The sequence below is a fragment of the Dipodomys ordii genome, unplaced genomic scaffold (genome assembly GCF_000151885.1).
Source record: "Dipodomys ordii isolate 6190 unplaced genomic scaffold, Dord_2.0 Scaffold80, whole genome shotgun sequence".
Classification (NCBI taxonomy): domain Eukaryota; kingdom Metazoa; phylum Chordata; class Mammalia; order Rodentia; family Heteromyidae; genus Dipodomys; species Dipodomys ordii.
In genome coordinates, this window is record NW_012267296.1 from 7,045,462 (window position 1) to 7,062,757 (window position 17,296).

General features: G+C 34.7%; 1 protein-coding gene across 1 annotated transcript in view; it reads right to left on the bottom strand.

Annotated features, from left to right (window-relative positions):
• Positions 1-2,158: 2,158 nt before the first annotated feature.
• Positions 2,159-17,296, bottom strand: part of LOC105992149 — a 139,328-nt gene continuing 124,190 nt past the window's right edge. Inside the window, exons 10-11 of the mRNA XM_013024973.1 lie at positions 2,313-2,386; positions 2,159-2,204 (exon numbers count right to left, since the gene is read on the bottom strand). Coding sequence (XP_012880427.1) covers positions 2,159-2,204; positions 2,313-2,386 — 120 coding nt within the window. The remainder of the gene's footprint in view (positions 2,205-2,312; positions 2,387-17,296) is intronic.

Below are 17,296 nucleotides of genomic sequence, written 5' to 3' on the forward strand. Positions count from 1 at the left end.
CTGTGGCTCAAGTGGTAGAGTGCTAGCCTTGAGCTGAAGAGCTGAGGGACAGTGCCCAGGCCCAGAGTTCAGGCCCCACGACCTGACTCCCCCCCACCCCGCAAAAAAAAGAAACAAAGAAAGAAAAAGAAAATGATTTTAACTTGTTCTTGGTTTACATGGGTCCAATCAGAGAGAGAATGGTAAGCATCTGTAACACTTTCAAAGAATGACAGTTGCCCAGGCCCATTGTTAGCTCTCACCTACTTTACTCACTTATCTAGTTTAATTCTAGTTCTTTTGAAATCTAGCTTTTTCGTAAAATAACTACTTAAAGAATCAAAAACAGTTTCAGGAACAAATAATTTGTATGCAACAATATTGTGATAGAAATACATCTGTAGTTTGCGTTTACAGGAAAAACCTATTTAATATGCACATTTACAAACAATATTCTCCAGAATCTTGCTTCTAGTGCACTGGCTAATCACATAAACATAGTCTTCTATAATCTCAGTTTAAGCCCCTCAAATGACCATAAAAACAAAACAACCCCCCAAACCAACAAAAAAAACAATAGGCAATGAGTAGATAAGAAATACTATGAACAATGTAATATGAGCTAGAGTGGTCATGCATGCCTATAATTCTAGCATTCAGGAAGCTGAAGTGGGAGGATCTCTATTCAAGGCCAGACTAGGTTATATGGCACGTTTGAAGCCAGAGTTACCTATATAGCCACAAACTTTGTCAACAAATGAGCAAACGAGCAATACATTCTGATATATTTCCCTATATGTCAGAATCTACCTTTTTTTTCTTAGTAATGGAGTTAAAACTGTCCAGTTCAGGGAGTATCTGACAACAATATACATTTGGAAGTAGACTGAGATATGATCTATATAAATGTTCTTTTTATCATTTAGTGGATTACCTCTAGATGATGTAAGAATAGCTTAATTCTCTTTTAATTCAAAACTGATATTCTGCCCTCATCTCTGTTAGTTGTAGATAAATCATTATTGTGAATCAAGGCTAGATGTGGAAACGTTATGCTTTCTTCTAGCGCACTCTCAGACACTTAGGAATTGTCTAGATATACTCACAAGCCTGCACTAACAAAATCCTACACAATCTTATAATTCAAATCCATTCAAGAGAACAATTTCTTTCTACTTCTTAATTTAGTTTTGAATATCTAAACTCTATAGGAGACAGTTTAGGTATTAAAGGAAACTATATCACCTTCCTTAAGTAGCCAATTCTGACCATTTATCAATGTCTTGATAATTTAAGCTTGCCTTCAATGTAAACACACATTTTTCTAATTTTCTTTCCAATGTTTCAATTATGTTTTCATACAATTTAAACCACTACATTTAAATAATTACATCACTCTTCTTACCACTAACTAGAGAACACTAATTTATTCAAACTCTCAATATAATCCATTTTTATCTCTTTGGATTTATTTCTCTACCTTAGACTTTGTAAAGTGTCATTTGATCTCTTTTAATGTAAGTTAAAGGCACATATCGTACTATAAAAATCTATATAGGAAGTATGACATCTAATAGTTTGTAGGTACATATCCTTTCAATATCTTCCAGCTCTACATGAGCATCCTTCAACAAGTTAAATTTACAGCATTCATATAATAACCGAAGTGGACAACCAGCTTTTTTTCTGACACTTATGCTGGTGGTAGATTTTGTTCTAAGTCTTTATAATGACATTTTCTTCAAAATCTGGAAGAGCAACTAATCTAATTCATCCAATATATTCTAGAATATGTAGAATATCCAGTATCTGTTGCCAGATCAGAAAGAGATTGCAGTATACTTCTTTTTGGACTATTATCTGATTGCCTGTAACTCTTTGGCGGACACAGAGCTAATTTGGCTATATGATGTCAAAACAAAAGAAAAAAAATCTTCTGGGCTTGCAAATGATTGTATGAACATATTGTTTAAATATGGGAATTTGCTTATAAGAATGTATCACTTGAATGTTGTGAAGTAGTACATGATTGTAATATAGTAAGTTACATAAAGAGTGGAGGAAAAACCCATATTATAATTTTCCTCCATAAGAAAAATATATTACAGAAAAACTAATGGTGAAAAATGAGCTAAAATTGTATAAAATTGGAAAATACTGGAACTATTGTGCTAATCTATTAAGTTATAAATTCCATCGGAGCATAAGTTTGGAACATGAGTAGTCTGAAGGACAAGAAGTAGCAAAGTTAAAATTATAAACAGATCCAGCATTATATTTTTATTGTACAATGTGGACCTGGACTTTTAATTTAAGTATCTATTATTACTTACTGGTTTCTTCTGCAGTGTGGAGCTAAGTCAATTCGGAATTCAGGAAGATATATAAAACCATCAGCCTTGGTATCCTACAAAAAATGTAGAAAGGAAATAAGAATGTAAGAAACATAACAAAGGAGTAAGACCTTCCAATGAAGAGCCAGGAACCAGGTCACCAGGGTTGTAATGAACAACACTTTTCTAGACTGCTTATTAAAAAATGCAGGTTGCTTAGCATGCACTCAAAATAGCTTTCTGCAAAGCAAATGAACCGTGCATTTATTAAATCAGCAATAGCAACAACAAACTCTTATGTTAATGATTACACAGAGTTGCTTTAAAATACGCAAAAGCTTTCAACATCATTAGAGCATTCAAAGCAGACAAATGATATACTAACAGCCAGCAAAGATAGCAGTTAGAGCAACATTTAACATATTTCTAAACCTCAAGTTATCTACAAAACAATGCTGATCGCATATATGAGTAACTTGCAGTTTTAAAGCTCTTTAAAATATCTAATAAGAAAACTGCTAAGCATGACATCATTTAGCATATGGACATTAGAAAGTAGTATTTAGAGTACAGCCTTTTGCTCTTCTTGTCTTTCTTATCTTACCTTTTCCTCTCCCTTTCTGGTATTACAAGCAACCCATCAGATTTCTAAGAAATTGTCATGAGATGACACAAGGTTGGACATCTTCCAATATATTTGCAGAACTTAATAATGTCTGGTCATCGTAATTCTGCCCATGCTTACCAAGTCACTTGCTCTTTCTGAGTCATAATTTCTTCAAGGATAAAAAGGGGAACATATTATTGATAGGCTGCATTGTTTATAACATGCATTTTGATTTTTAGGGGATTCTATAGAAATATTCAATTTATGAGGAAATATAAACCTAGTAATCACTGGTGTTTTTCAAAAATCAAAATCTTACAAATTTATTAACAACCTAATCAAGAATCACCTGGAAAATTTTTATGAAGTATATTCATTAAAACAAACACTGGAACTGTGGTTCAGCTAATTAATTGTAGGAATATTCTTAAAATGGACTGGAAATATGGTTGAGAGAATTTACTATTTTTTGTTTCATTTGGACAAGGATATCATGCATGATAGTCATTTTGTGAGGTTTGAAAACAGTATTTCATAATTGCTCTTTGAAAACTTTCACATTTGAAGTGGAACATTTTCTATACTTCAAATGGAGCATTTTCACATTATTGTAGTAAAGAGAAAAAAAGATTTGATGGGAAGTAATTAATTGCAGGCTTTTATGACATACTGTGTACAAATATTTAGACACATTAATTTATTTATTACAGCTATTATTATTAATTCATATAATATCCATTGAGCAAATTCATTGTGTCACATGTAGGAAGTGGTAAGGGTGACAGAAGTGGGAGGCAAAGGTATTATTTGTAGAAGCTTATGATCCATGAGGAGACAGATATTAATATAAAAGTCATAAACTTAAAAGCAAAATGACCAGTTTGTTAAATGCTGTAATAGAAGAGTAATAGAAGAATTAATTGAGCTGGTGGAAGGGGATCACAGAAGATTTTCTAAAGAAGTGATGTGTGAAAGCCAAAAGAAGATGGGGAGTTAATCAAGCAGCAGACTCATGGAGTATTACAGGAAGAAAGAAGAGCAGATACAAAGGTCCTGTGGATGGATGGATGGATGGAGAAAATAAAAGAAAGCCAACATAGCTGGAATGTAAAATCCATATAAGATGTGACTATAGAGGTACGGAATATATACAAGGTCTGATAGTTCTGATAGGAAAGTGGGATGAGTTAGGGTAGTAAGGATATGATCAAACTTGCATTTAGAAAGATAACCCTTGATGTGAGTGGTAAAGCAAATCAGTGAGAGTCCAAAGTGAATGTGAGCAGCAAGGTAGGTCTATCAAACTTATTCAGATTACAGGTGATGTTTTCTTGGACTAGGTAGTGGCAATGGAGAAAAATTGAAGAATTTGATAGATATTTAGAAGATAATGTTTGTTAGCATAGATATGGATAATTATAGAACATGAAAGAGTAGTAGAAGGCTAGAGGATTACTCTATAGGAGAAAGTTATAGGAAACAAACAGCATTTTTTTTTGTCTGTCGTGGGGCCTGAACTCTGGGCCTGGGCTCCGTCTCTCAGCTCTTCAGCTCTACCACTTGAGCCATAGCACCACTTCCGGCTTTTTCTGCTTATGTGCTGCTGAGGAATTGAACCCAGGGCCTCATGCATGCAAGGCAAGCACTCAACCACTGAGCCACCTTCCCAGCCCAAGAAGCAGCATTTTGAAGATGTCAAGATCACTAATTATGTTTGGTACATGTTGAATAGGGGTACTCGAGACATTTCAGTTGAGAGATCAAGTGGAATTTATAATTCTGAATCTTACAAGAGAACTTTTGGGTCTAGATATAAATGTGTGTGACTTTTGTACACAGAAATCAAAGCCACAGATACAGCCCAGTCACTGCGTCCCTACAAAACAATTAAAAAAATTGTTTTGAATTTGTTTTCAAAATCAATGAAAGGCATGTAAGTCGTCTCACTTCTTTATTAAAGGAAATATTTCAAAACATTTAAAAGTCTATGAGATAGATTTAGTTGGGAGAGAGAAGAGCAACATATAAGAAAAAGAGGGATGTAAATATTTGGCAAGTATTATTACTTGCTTTGAGAAAATAAAGAAAACAAGTCTCAGAGAAATTAAGCAACGTGCCAAATTTCTTGAAGCTAATAAGTAAAAGAGTCAGGATTAAATCTAGGTAGTTTTTAGTATCAAAACCATTAATTACAATATTTCTCATAGATATTATATTTTTTAGCAAGAAATGACATCAGTGAACTATTTCCTAACATTAGATGTTAGGAGTTTCCTTTTATTTGCCAGAAATTCACATCCCCATTACCAATACAGATTAAAGACTATTCTCTCTCAGAGATATACTTTCTTTCCTTCTTGATGCACTTACATTCAGGTGTGAGAACCAGAAGAGAGTTGAGTGTTTCAAAATAAACCAGTATTTTTTCCAACTAAAAAGGGAGATTCCTCTAGATTCTCTCTTTTTCCAAAGCCATCCCTCGCATTTCCCGTGGCCCAGTTCAGTACAGGCTATTGCACAAAATCGATTTCTAGACCAAAAATACCGGTCTTCCTCAGAGAAAAATGAGGGCAAGACCCTTCTAAACCATGACACTGCAAAAACAAACAGGAATAAAATGTTAATTTAGAGAGCATAAGAATATAGATATTAAATCATAACATTTTTACAAGTTTAAAATAATCCAATAACCCATTAATATTAGACTAAATTTTCCTTCTCACTACAAATGGCAATATTTGATTTTATTTATGGCCATTTGTTTTATATTTTATTATCTTTAAGTATTTGTACAAAGGGGTTTCAATTCAACAGGTCAGTTTATGAGTACAATACATCTGATCAATATCACCCCATTTATATTTCTTGTTTAATTAGCTGTCCTTAGTAATTTGTTTTTTTCTCTCAATTGGTCTATTAATCTTTACCTTACTGTGGACATATTAAGGATATCTACCTTTTGTCTGTTATACATATTTCAAGTATTGTGTCCATTATCTTGCTTTTGACTTGTATTTATGGCATTTTAATGTGCACAATTTTCTATTGTTTAACCATATACATGAATAATTTCTTTTTCTTCTTTCACTGTCATGCTTCTAAGCAATAATACATATGGAATTACTTTGTATATTATATAATATAGTGAGTTAGATGTATTTTTTCTTTACAAATATTTTGCCAGTTGCTCCAGATTCTATTGAATAATCTACCTTTTCCATTGATTTGAAATATTATCTTATGTTCTGGTTTATTTTATAATTTAGTCTATGAATTTTTAAATTTGTTTCATTAAAATGCTCATACATTTTTATTTTTGCTAATAAAATAGAGCATTATACTTTCAGAATATTTTCAGGATGTATTGGCAAGTAATCTTAGATTTTTTTTCTACGTTTTTCTCAAACACATTTTTCCTCTATGAACTCTTAGAATTAAGGTCAGTTTCCAAACAACTGCTATTAAAATTTTGATTGAAATACCATTATGTCTACAGTTAATTTGAGCATTGTTGTATTTACCATGATGAGTGTTTTGAGCCATCAACATTGCCATATGAGTTATCATTTTTCTAAAAGCTACTGTATATGTCTTAGAAATTTTATATTGTTTATTTTTGTGTATTTTATAGTTTTTTATTTCTATTTTGGAACAAAATTTCACTTACTCATTGATTGGTGGCTGTCATACAGTCTCCAGTACTTTATTATATAATTTTAAAGTGTTTAACCTTAATCTTAGTAAAATTACATCAAGAAGCCACGGTAGATTAAAGAAAGACTGACAAAAAGAAAATATACACAGTTAACAGAAGTTTGAGTCATGTCCAATTCTTAGACCTGAGGTGTGAGCATTCCTTTTGATTATTGCTTTCAGGATATTTTCATAGAACATGAACATATAAGTATCTACTCATGTGATTCTTCATTAAATGCTTCTATAATATCTCTGAGATAGTGATTCAAATGTTAATATTATACTTTAGCTCTCGATATAAGCAAAAGTTAAGAGAAATGCATTTATAAGGACAGAAGGGAACAAAGCTAACAAGCAAAAACTTACAATCGAGCCAGTTTTGGGCTTTTGCCTTCATGAAAAAATTTACAAAAGCCTACAAAGAAAAGGACATGCAAATTAACTAATCCATTAGGTTGAGTACTTATAATAATCATTTTCTATCTTCATTAGACCTGGCAATGATAACACATTCACTTCATTTAATACGATAGAATATATAAATAGTAAAAACAAAACAAAAACAGCACGAGTTTTCATTTGAATCAAGACTTGACAGTAAATGGGTCAAATAATTTCCTATATATATAAAGTTACTAAAATATGGATTTTCTTTTTTAACCTTAATGAGTTAGAATAATAGTCCTTGTACGATTAAATCTCCTTGAATTACTAAATTAAGCCCTACTAAGGCATGCTGTGATTCTTTTTATAAGTTATTGGAATTAGCATATATCTCACAATTAAAATTTGTATTCATGATAAGCTGATAAATGTTTTGTCTTAAAAGCAGTCATGGTAGTGCAAAAGTTTTATATGATATAAAATCAATCTATTAAAAGGTGAGAAATAAAATTCATAACTTGTGTCTGCTTCCTTTCTAAGAGGTAGTTTTAGCAACAATGTTTCTATTCTATTGTAATTGATATTCTAATTTCTATTTTTTATTGAGTCAATAGTAATCTTTTGAATTTTTCCTGTAGGATAATTTCAAGGTTCTCTCCCACATTTATTTTATTTTATTTTATTTTGAAGTTTTTTTTTGATACACCAAGCTGGCCTCAAATTTAATGGCTTTTTGCCTATGCCTCCTGAGTGCTGGGATTATAGTTGTGTACTACCACATCCTGCTTGTAACTTTTAATGATGGCAAAATAATAAAATTATCAGCAATAAAACCTAAAATTCTGGCACGGCACATCAGTGAATAATATTCACTGTTTGTTCTTTCAATAGAAAGTACAATATCCACTGCTGCTTTTTGTGGTCATCTTCATACTGTCCTTTATATATCATGTATATCCTTAATATGTTGATTTTTTTAATCTAAATTGGAAAAGTTACAGTAATAATTTTACTTACTCAGGAGGCAACGTTTCTTTCCACATACAACTGGTCTTAGATAATCAGCATTACTTTCTACTAAGGAGTTCTATGAGCTTTTCTTTTTCTTTTCTTTTCTTTTTTTCTTTTTGTCGGTTGTGTGCTAGGGCACTGTCCCTGAACTCTTCAGCTCAAGGCTAGTGCTCTACCACTTGAGCCACAGCACCATTTCCAGGTTTTTATTGGTGGTAAATTGGAAATAAGAGTCTCACAGACTTTCCTACCGTGGCTAGCTTTGAACTGTGATCCTCAGATCTCAGCGTCCTGAGTAGCTAGGATTACAGGTGTGAGCCATTGGCACCTGGCCTCTATGAGCTTTTCATAGTTTAGGTGTTCTTAGATAAACGTTAATGTTTCATTAATGGACATTATTTAAAGTAGATGTTATGCTTCCTTTTCCTTAAGTTCTCTTTCTATGAGATTGGTACTGAAAGACACCCTAAACCTTTCCCTCTGTGTCCTCTGTTTCTGGGGCAGTAAACACACCCCAGGAATAAGGCCTTATTTAGTTCTCCTGTCCTTTGTCAAATACTCCAGCCACTGCTAAAAGTAAGAATAGAGATATGAAGCTGGAATTGTATTAGGACCTTATTAATAAAATAGTGTTTTTCCACTTGGATTTTCTTTTTTTTTTCTTTTTCTTTTTGTCAGTCATGGGGCTTGAACTCTGGACTTGGGTGTTGTCCCTGCACTCTTCAGCTCAAGGTGAGCGCTCTACCGCTTGAGCCACAATGCCACTTCTGGTTTTCTAGTGGTTTATTGGAGATAAGAGTCTCATGGACTTTCTTGCCCGGGCTGGCTTTGAACTATAATCCTCAGATCTTAGCCTCCTGAGTAGCTAGGATTACAGGCTTGAGCCACTGGATTTTCTTTTACATAGAATTTCTATAGTCTAATGATTTTCACTTGTGTGTGCATGGCATAGGTGAGGCTGCATTTTCTAATATCTGAAGACATCTTTGTTTGTCTGAACTAAGGAATATACTCCTTATGTATAGATTGTTGAGGAGAGGAAAGAGACAAGAGGCAGAACTGTGGACCTGAGAAACAAACCTTATATTAATGTTTGAATTATTGGATTGAGAATGAACATGTAGACATAAAACATTGTATGATTGCTTGCTTGATTGAAGAAACCTTTTTAAAAAGTCAATGCACAATTGTAACTATCAAACCTTAAAGGAATTTCATTCAGAGGAAGGCCAAAAATCCTCACCCAGTATTTTTTTTAATCTCATTAACAGTGACTTGAATAAGATACAGTAATGTCAACCCTGATTTACTGGAAGGACAAGCACAAATCAATGTCTTTTATCAGTTACTTGCACCAGATAGCCATAGAAATTTATTTTAAAAAACACGATATGAGTCCTCAAACCCCACTGAGAAAAGTAGTAAATAGGGGTTTTCAAGGTTTACAACAGCCAGAATATAATAAAAGAGCAACAACATATAAAAGAGACTTCAGTTAGAGACAGAAAAACAGTCTCGACTGTTTGCAGAAAAACAAGGTCAAATGTTGGGCCTCATTAGGTAAGGAAAATTTCTTCATAGGGCATACTCCTTCAAGGAAAATCCCATGGGAATTCAAGAAAACATGTAGACTCTGTTAACCCAAAGGGGAAATGTTATGGATTTGTGAAGCCAGTTCACCGGAAACCTGACTTCCCCAGGAAAGGGCCATGAAAACCAGAGATATGCTGTCTCTGCCCTGAGGAAAACCACTGGAGTAGGGACTGTCCATCTCTCCATGAAGAGGTCAGGGATTCTGTTGCAGAAATTGCATTCTACATGATTGAAGACACCCAAGACCTCCCTCCCAGTGAGCTTCATCCACTGAACTTTCAATGTCTTATGATGTGCCTCAAAGCGGCAAAACTGATAATAAATTTCTTTTTACATACTGGAACTCGATCCTCTGCCTTGCCTAGTTTCTCTAGACCTCTTTCTAAAATGAGGTACATAGTACTTGGTATTGGCAGAGTGCTAAGGATCAAAGATTTATTCTCTTGACATGCAGACAGGAAAATTATATTTCTCTTTCAGGTCCCTTATTTCACCAGAATTCCCATCTCTGTTGTCATGTACAGAGATAGTTTGGCTAGTTTAGAAGCCACAATGTATCTTAATATTCGCAGCTCTGTGCTATTCCTGAAAGCCTTGATAGACTTCTACCTAAAGAAAGGAGATATTATCAACAGTAAATCCCCAGATCTGGGATGTAGAAATGCCTGGCAAAAGCAGTAAATGCTCAGCCTGTTATTCACTTAATTATTGTCATTTTCATCCAAAGTAACAATATACTATTAAAGCTAAAGCTAGACATGGAATGTAAACTTCAATTGTTAAATTTGTTAAATTTGGAGTATTTCTGTCATTCCAATGTCCTAGCAATTCAGCTATGCTTCCTGTGTAAGATTTGTGTAAGACAACAGACATAAGTGAAGCCATGGTGCTAATATATCGTGTAGTTCTTAATACTTACAGCATATTGGCTCAGATTCCTGAAATATTCCTTGTTACAGTATTCTCAAATTAAAGAATGCTTTCTTTTGCATTTCTTTTGATCCAAAATAATATTTTCTGGTTTTTTCCATTGAATAAAATCCCAACAATTTGGAAACAATCCAATGCAGTTAAATTGCTTCAAGTCTTTAGAGGGAGCCCCCACATATTTGTGTATGTGATGCTCTAAGAGTTATGAATATTAACACCCCTTGGGAAATTTAATACAATTATATGGGTGATTTGTTCACTTATAGTCATACAAAGCTACATCCTGATAAAACCTAGTATTCAAGGAATAGCAGCATTTTGCAGCTTATAGATACTACAGTTTGATCTACTAGAAAAGCCTCTCTGTGAAGCTACACAACACTCTAATAATGACCATTTAAAACAGAGTGCCCTATAATAATCTTTCAGTAAAAGAAAGGAGCTTTTAAAGTTAGCACTATCCTTTTATTTACACATAGACAAGCCTTTCACTTTATATGTAGAAGAAAGGCAAGGGATGGTCTGTTCCTTCTTTTTCTGAATAATTGGACAGTTTCATATGAATATCAAGCTGCCTGTGGACTATAGGTACTGTACTTAGTATAAAAAGCAACTAACTAAATTAACCTTTGAAAATCCATTGGAGGATTTCCAGAAACCCTCCCCCCATTAAGGATTTATTAAAGATTAAAGGTCATTAATGACTGATTGGAGGAAAGCTAAGTAATGCCAAGCACTAAACTCCCTTAAATTATCTTAAAGTCTTTTAATGTTTAATTCCTATTACCCTCCTACCAAAGTCAGGTAAAGAATGAACACATTCTTATATAGTAACTATTGATCAGTTTTACTCTAGCAGGCCAGATCTAAAAGATCAGCCATTAGAGAATCTGGATGAAAAATGGTTTACAGATGGAAGCAGTTTTATAAAAGAAAAAACCCTAGCAGGATATGCAATCGTAAATCAATGCACTATAATAGAAGCTAAGACTTTCCCTTGTTACACCTCAGCACACAAGGCTGAATAGATTATTCTGATTCAACCATCACACTTGTAAACACACTTGTAAACACAAGAGAATTATACATACTGACTCCAGATATTCTTTTATTTATATATTTTTATTTATTTATTTATTTTTGTTTTACATGCTCATTCAGACATTTGGAAAGAGGCGTACTGACTCTGAGAATTTCTCTATAAAACCTGGGCCTGAGATCTAATCTTTGTTTAGAATGTCTGGAACCTTCTCAAGTAGCTGTTAGGCACCAGAAAAGCCATCAATATTCAAGATTTCTAATCAGCCCTGTTTATGGGATGCTTTTGCTGACTCAAATGCTATAAATGGTGCATTAGCAAGTTGTACGGAAATGGCTTTAATCCTAATCATGCCCAAATTGCCTGAAACCTTTACTATTTAGAAATAGAGTGGTATGTTTATTGCAGCATTATTTGCTCTAGCTAAGATATGGAACCAACCCAGATGCCCCTCAGTAGATGCATTCATGATCAAGAAAATGTGGTATATATACACAATGGAATTCTATGCCTCCATCAGAAAGAATGACATTGCCCCATTTGTTAGGAAATGGAAAAACTTGGAAAAATTATATTAAGTGAAGTAAGCCAGGCCCAAAGAAACATAGGTCCCATGGTTTCCCTTATATGCAATATCTAGTATATGTATGAGTCAAGGGGAAAAGGTCAGATAATGTGATGTCAGGAAAATGAACCCTTAGATATGTATTTTAATGTTTTTTTCTTTCATGCATGTGTTTCTAACGCATTTATAAGATTATCTCTTTGTTGCTTTGTATGTCCCTCCCCCACAGTATAACCCCTGCTTTCACTATATTTGATGTCAGTATAACTTGTGGAAGAGATGGGAAAAAACCAGTTGTTTAAGGATACAGGTGGACCTGTTGCAACAATGAGAAGTACAAGTTGTCATGGTGCGGGGGGAGGGGAGGGAAGGAGAAGGAGAAGGATTGGGATTGGGGGGAGGGAGGAGGCTGGGAAGGGATGTGAAAGGTAAACAAAGGAGGAGGCTGCAATGCTTGGTAAGAAATGTATGCATTATCCTGCCCATGTAATTGTAACCCCTCTGTACAGTATGTCCACCAATAAAATAAAATTAAATTTTAAAAAAAGAAATAGAGTGGGGACCCAAAAGAGGTTATAAATTTAGGAAAATGTAGATGGTGGATTAAAGAAGAAGATCACAGATAATATTTCAGGCAGATCAATGGAAAATTGTAAAAAAACATTGATTCCTGCCACTTAGGTTGAGAAACACAATACTGATTTAGTTGTTAGAAAGAAAATCATTGTTACCTCCTCCTTTGTTTTTTCCCCTTCTTGATAGGAAATGTACTCATTACTTTGCTCATGTAACTGTAATCCTTCTGTACAGTATTTTTACAATAAAAAAGGTATTTTTAAAAAGAAAGAAAAGCAGTCTCCATCACTATTCAAGAGATGTCCAGAACCTGTCCTATTACTATGGAGACAAAATGAAACCATGTCTCCTCTCTAAATAGATTCAGGGAAGACTAACTTTTCCAGGTTATGATTGGCAAGTAGATTTTACTCAACTCTTTAAACATCACTGATATAAATACTTAGTTGTATATATCAATATGTTTTCAGGATGCATAAACACCTTCCCAATATGCACGGACAAGAGGCCAAGAAGTAGCTAAAACTTGCTTAAAAATAATTCCAAGGATTCTGTTGCCAATATCTTTGCAGAATGACAATTACCTGATTTGGGGTGGGCAGAAAATAAGATTTGAATTCAGGGCCTTGTACTTACTTGGTAAATGCTCTTCCACTGAGTAATATCTCTAACCCTTTTATATTTTGAGATTGGGTCTCACATTTTTGCATGATCCCACATCTGGACTGTGATGGATCTGCATTAGCCTTTCTGTTATAGCTTGGATGACAGACATATACACCGTATCCAGCTATTGGTTTCATAATTGGTCTTTCATGTATGTCAATATACTGAACTTCAATTTCCCTCTCAATCTCTCATCCATCTTTTGTTTTACAGATAACTCCAGAAATTTATAAAGCCTTGGAACATACTCCTTAGTATTACCAAACTTTTAGTAAAATTAAAAAGACAAATTTATAACTCAAATCTACAGTAGGTAAGCCATGTAAAGAAACACCTGGACTCTGGTTAAAATCACTATCTGAAAACTTGTTAAGAATTACAACAGGGGGCTGGGAAGGTGGCTCAGTGGTAGAGCGCTTGCCTTGCAAGCCTGAGGCCCTGGGTTCGATTCCTCAGCACCATATAAGCAAAAAGAAAAAAGCCGGAAGTGGCACTGTGGCTCAAGTGGTAGAGCGCTAGCCTTGAGCTGAAGAGCTGAGGCCCAGGCCCAGAGTTCAGGCCCCACAACCGGGCCCCCCCCCAAAAAAAAGAATTACAACAGCACCTAAAGTCTCCATTTAGTTAAGCCTATTTGAGATGTTATGTGGGCAACCTTTCTTGAAGATGAAATGTTAACTTAATTGAAAATACTAAGAAAGCTGAAAAATTACAGAAAATTCAGATAGAACCTAAAAACTTTAAAACACTTTTACTAGCATAGATTATTTTATAAGAAGAAAAAACAAATTGTTTAAATAGGAATACATGTGAACCCATTGCAACAATGAAATGTACTAGAAGTTATATCAAAAAATGAACTTTACAACTTTGACGGGGGGGGGGGGGGGGGGGGGGGGGGGGGGGGGGGGGAGGAGGGGGAGGGGTAGGGAGATGAGAAGGCAGGGACAGTAAGGGGAAACAAAGGAAGGGGCAACAGTGCTTGATAAGAAATGTACTCATTACCTTGCTCATGTAATTGTAACCCCTCTGTATGGTATTTTCACAATAAAAACTTAATGATAAGAAATAAATAAAAACGTTTCACTGTGACATTTTTATATATACTTATGATTTATCTTGATTAAAACTCACTACCTCAATCATACTCTTTCTCATACTTTAGTTCTTTAAAACAATTTCAACAGGTTTCATTGTTCTACTTTCTCATGAATCAGCAGAATCATTATTTTGAAAATGACTCTATTATTGAAAGGAGTGTCAAGGTTTCAATTCAATCCTCACCAAAATGTCAATCATTTTCTTGACAAATATTGAAAAATCTGTCTTTCATTTCATTTGGAAGCCTAAGAGTTTGATTAGCCAAAACAATTCTAAGCAAAAAAGATCAAGTTAAGGGGCTGGGAAGGTGGCTCAGTGGTAGAGCACTTGCCTTGCATGCCTGAGGCCCTGGGTTCAATTACTCAGCACCACATAAGCAAAAAGAAAAAAGCAGGAAGTGGCGCTGTGTGGCTCAAGAGGTAGAGCGCCAGCCTTGAGCAGAAGAGCTGAGGGACAGTGCTCAGGCCCAGAGTTCAGGCCCACGACCGGACCCCCCCCCCAAAAAAAAAGATCAAGTTGGAGGTATCGCAATACTGGACTTTTAACTATACTACAGGGCCATAGTACAAAGGTATTGTACCAGCACAAAACCAATAGGACAGAATAGAAGACCCAGAAATAAATCCACATTTCTACAGCCATTTGATTTTTGACAAAGCTGTCCAAAATATACACTAGAGAAAATAGAGCCTCTTCAACAAATTTTGGGGGAAAACTGGATATGCAAATGTAGAAGATTAAAGGCAGATTTCTACTTTGTATACTATGTTAATATCAATTCAAAATCTGTCAAAGTGGATCACATATCGAAGCCAGCCCAGGGAGGAAAGTCCATGAGACTCTGATCTCCAATTAACCACCAGAAAACTGGAAGTGTCACTGTGGCTTAAGAGGTGGAGTTCTAGCCTTGAGCTGAAGAGCTCAGGGACAGTGCTTAGGCCCAGAGATCAAGCACCATGACCAACAAAAAAAGAAAAGAAAACTATTTTACTCTAAGATTTGAACTTTGAATTTACTATAGGAAAGCATAAAGAAAATACAAGAAGAATAATTGATCTATCACCTTCATATCCTTTTTAAGTCACTGTAAAATATTCTTGCTCTCATTAAAATGTGATCTCAGTGAAAGACTTGATATGTTTGCCACACATTAAAAAAACAGGTTTAATGTTTGCCAATTATGTTTGCATTTCCTTGAAAACCAAAATCTCAAACCCAAGGAAAGAGTTGTAAATTAAATTTCAGAAGTATGTCTTTTTTACTTTGGAATGCTGAGAGACTAAACATGTTAATGGACATTAACAGCCTCTAATTAACCAGTACAGTAATTCAAATCATAACCTCTGCAACAGTTCAGCAATTGTCACAGAATAATCAGGGCTTGGTTGTAACTGCCAGTTTTCCTAATTTTTGTCTATTACTCAACACTAACCAGAGAAAGCCAACTATGGTTCTCAAGCCAAATGCAAAGTATGCTCTATTTCAAATTCCCTTATGTTTACAATCAAGTATCAAGGTATACCTGATGCTCCTCCATTTTTTTGCTATAAACATTTCCAGCCCTGTGCTACCTTTAGTTCTCTGTCAAACACAACTAATGGTTATGAATAAAAAGCCTTTGCTTGTTGTCATTGGGTATCTTTGTTTCTTTCTTCAGTCCTCTAAGGCAGGTATTTCAGAACCTATACTGTTAATATGCATTCTAAGCTAAATCGTACTAAGCAACAAACAAAAATATTGACATGAGCCTTAGCATCTCTCATTGTAATTGGTTTTTTAATGAGTTTTTTATTGTGAAAATAGTGTACGGAGGGGTTACAGTTATATGAGCAAGGTAATGAGTACATTTCTTATCAAGCCTCCTCCTTTTTTTCCCCTACCATCCCTTCCCTCCCATCTCCACAACTACATCCTCCCACCCCGCCTTCCCCTCCCACCAAAATTGTAAAGGTTGTTTTTTGACATAGTGTCTTGTATATCTCCTTGTTGCAATGGGTCCACTTGTATCCCTATTTAAACAATTTGTTTTTTTCCCTTCTGCTCCCCAAATTATACCAACATCAACTACAGTGAAAACAGGGGTTATACTGTGAGGGAGGGACATACAAAGCAACAAAAAAATCACCTCATAAATATGTTAGAAACAATGGCAAGAAAGAAAAAACTACTTGTGTCCTTATCTTGGGGTTCTTTTCCCCTAACATCATCTTATCTGACCTTTTCTGCTTGTCTCAGACATACACTAGTTATTGCAAATAAGAGAAACCATGGGACCTATGTTTCTTTGGGCCTGGATTACTTCACTTAATATAATTTTTTCCAAATCTTTCCATTTCCTAACAAAAAGACTCCACATAGAGCTCCCCTATGACCCAGCAATCCCACTTTTGGGCATTTACCCAAATGATTGCAAACAATATCATATACGAAAGCTACCAGCACAACTATGTTTATTGCAGCATCATTTACTATAGCTAAGATATGGAACCAACCTAGATGCCCCTCAGTAGATGAATGGATCAAGAAAATGTGGTATATCTACACAATGGAATTCTATGCCTCCATCAGAAAGAATGACATTGCAATTGTTTTCTTAGAAAGGAATTAAGAATAGTTTTAATGAAATAGAATACCTAAAATGATCCATTTTTTAGAAAAAATGTATTTCCAATACTTTCTAAAATGTATCTTCTCTCTATTATTGTTGACAAATCCTTAACTAAATTCAATAGTTACTTGAAGGAGCCCTAATAGAGTGCACATCACAGAATCACTACTCAAGGAGAAAGTTGTTTTCTCTCAGATATGGAGCCATTATT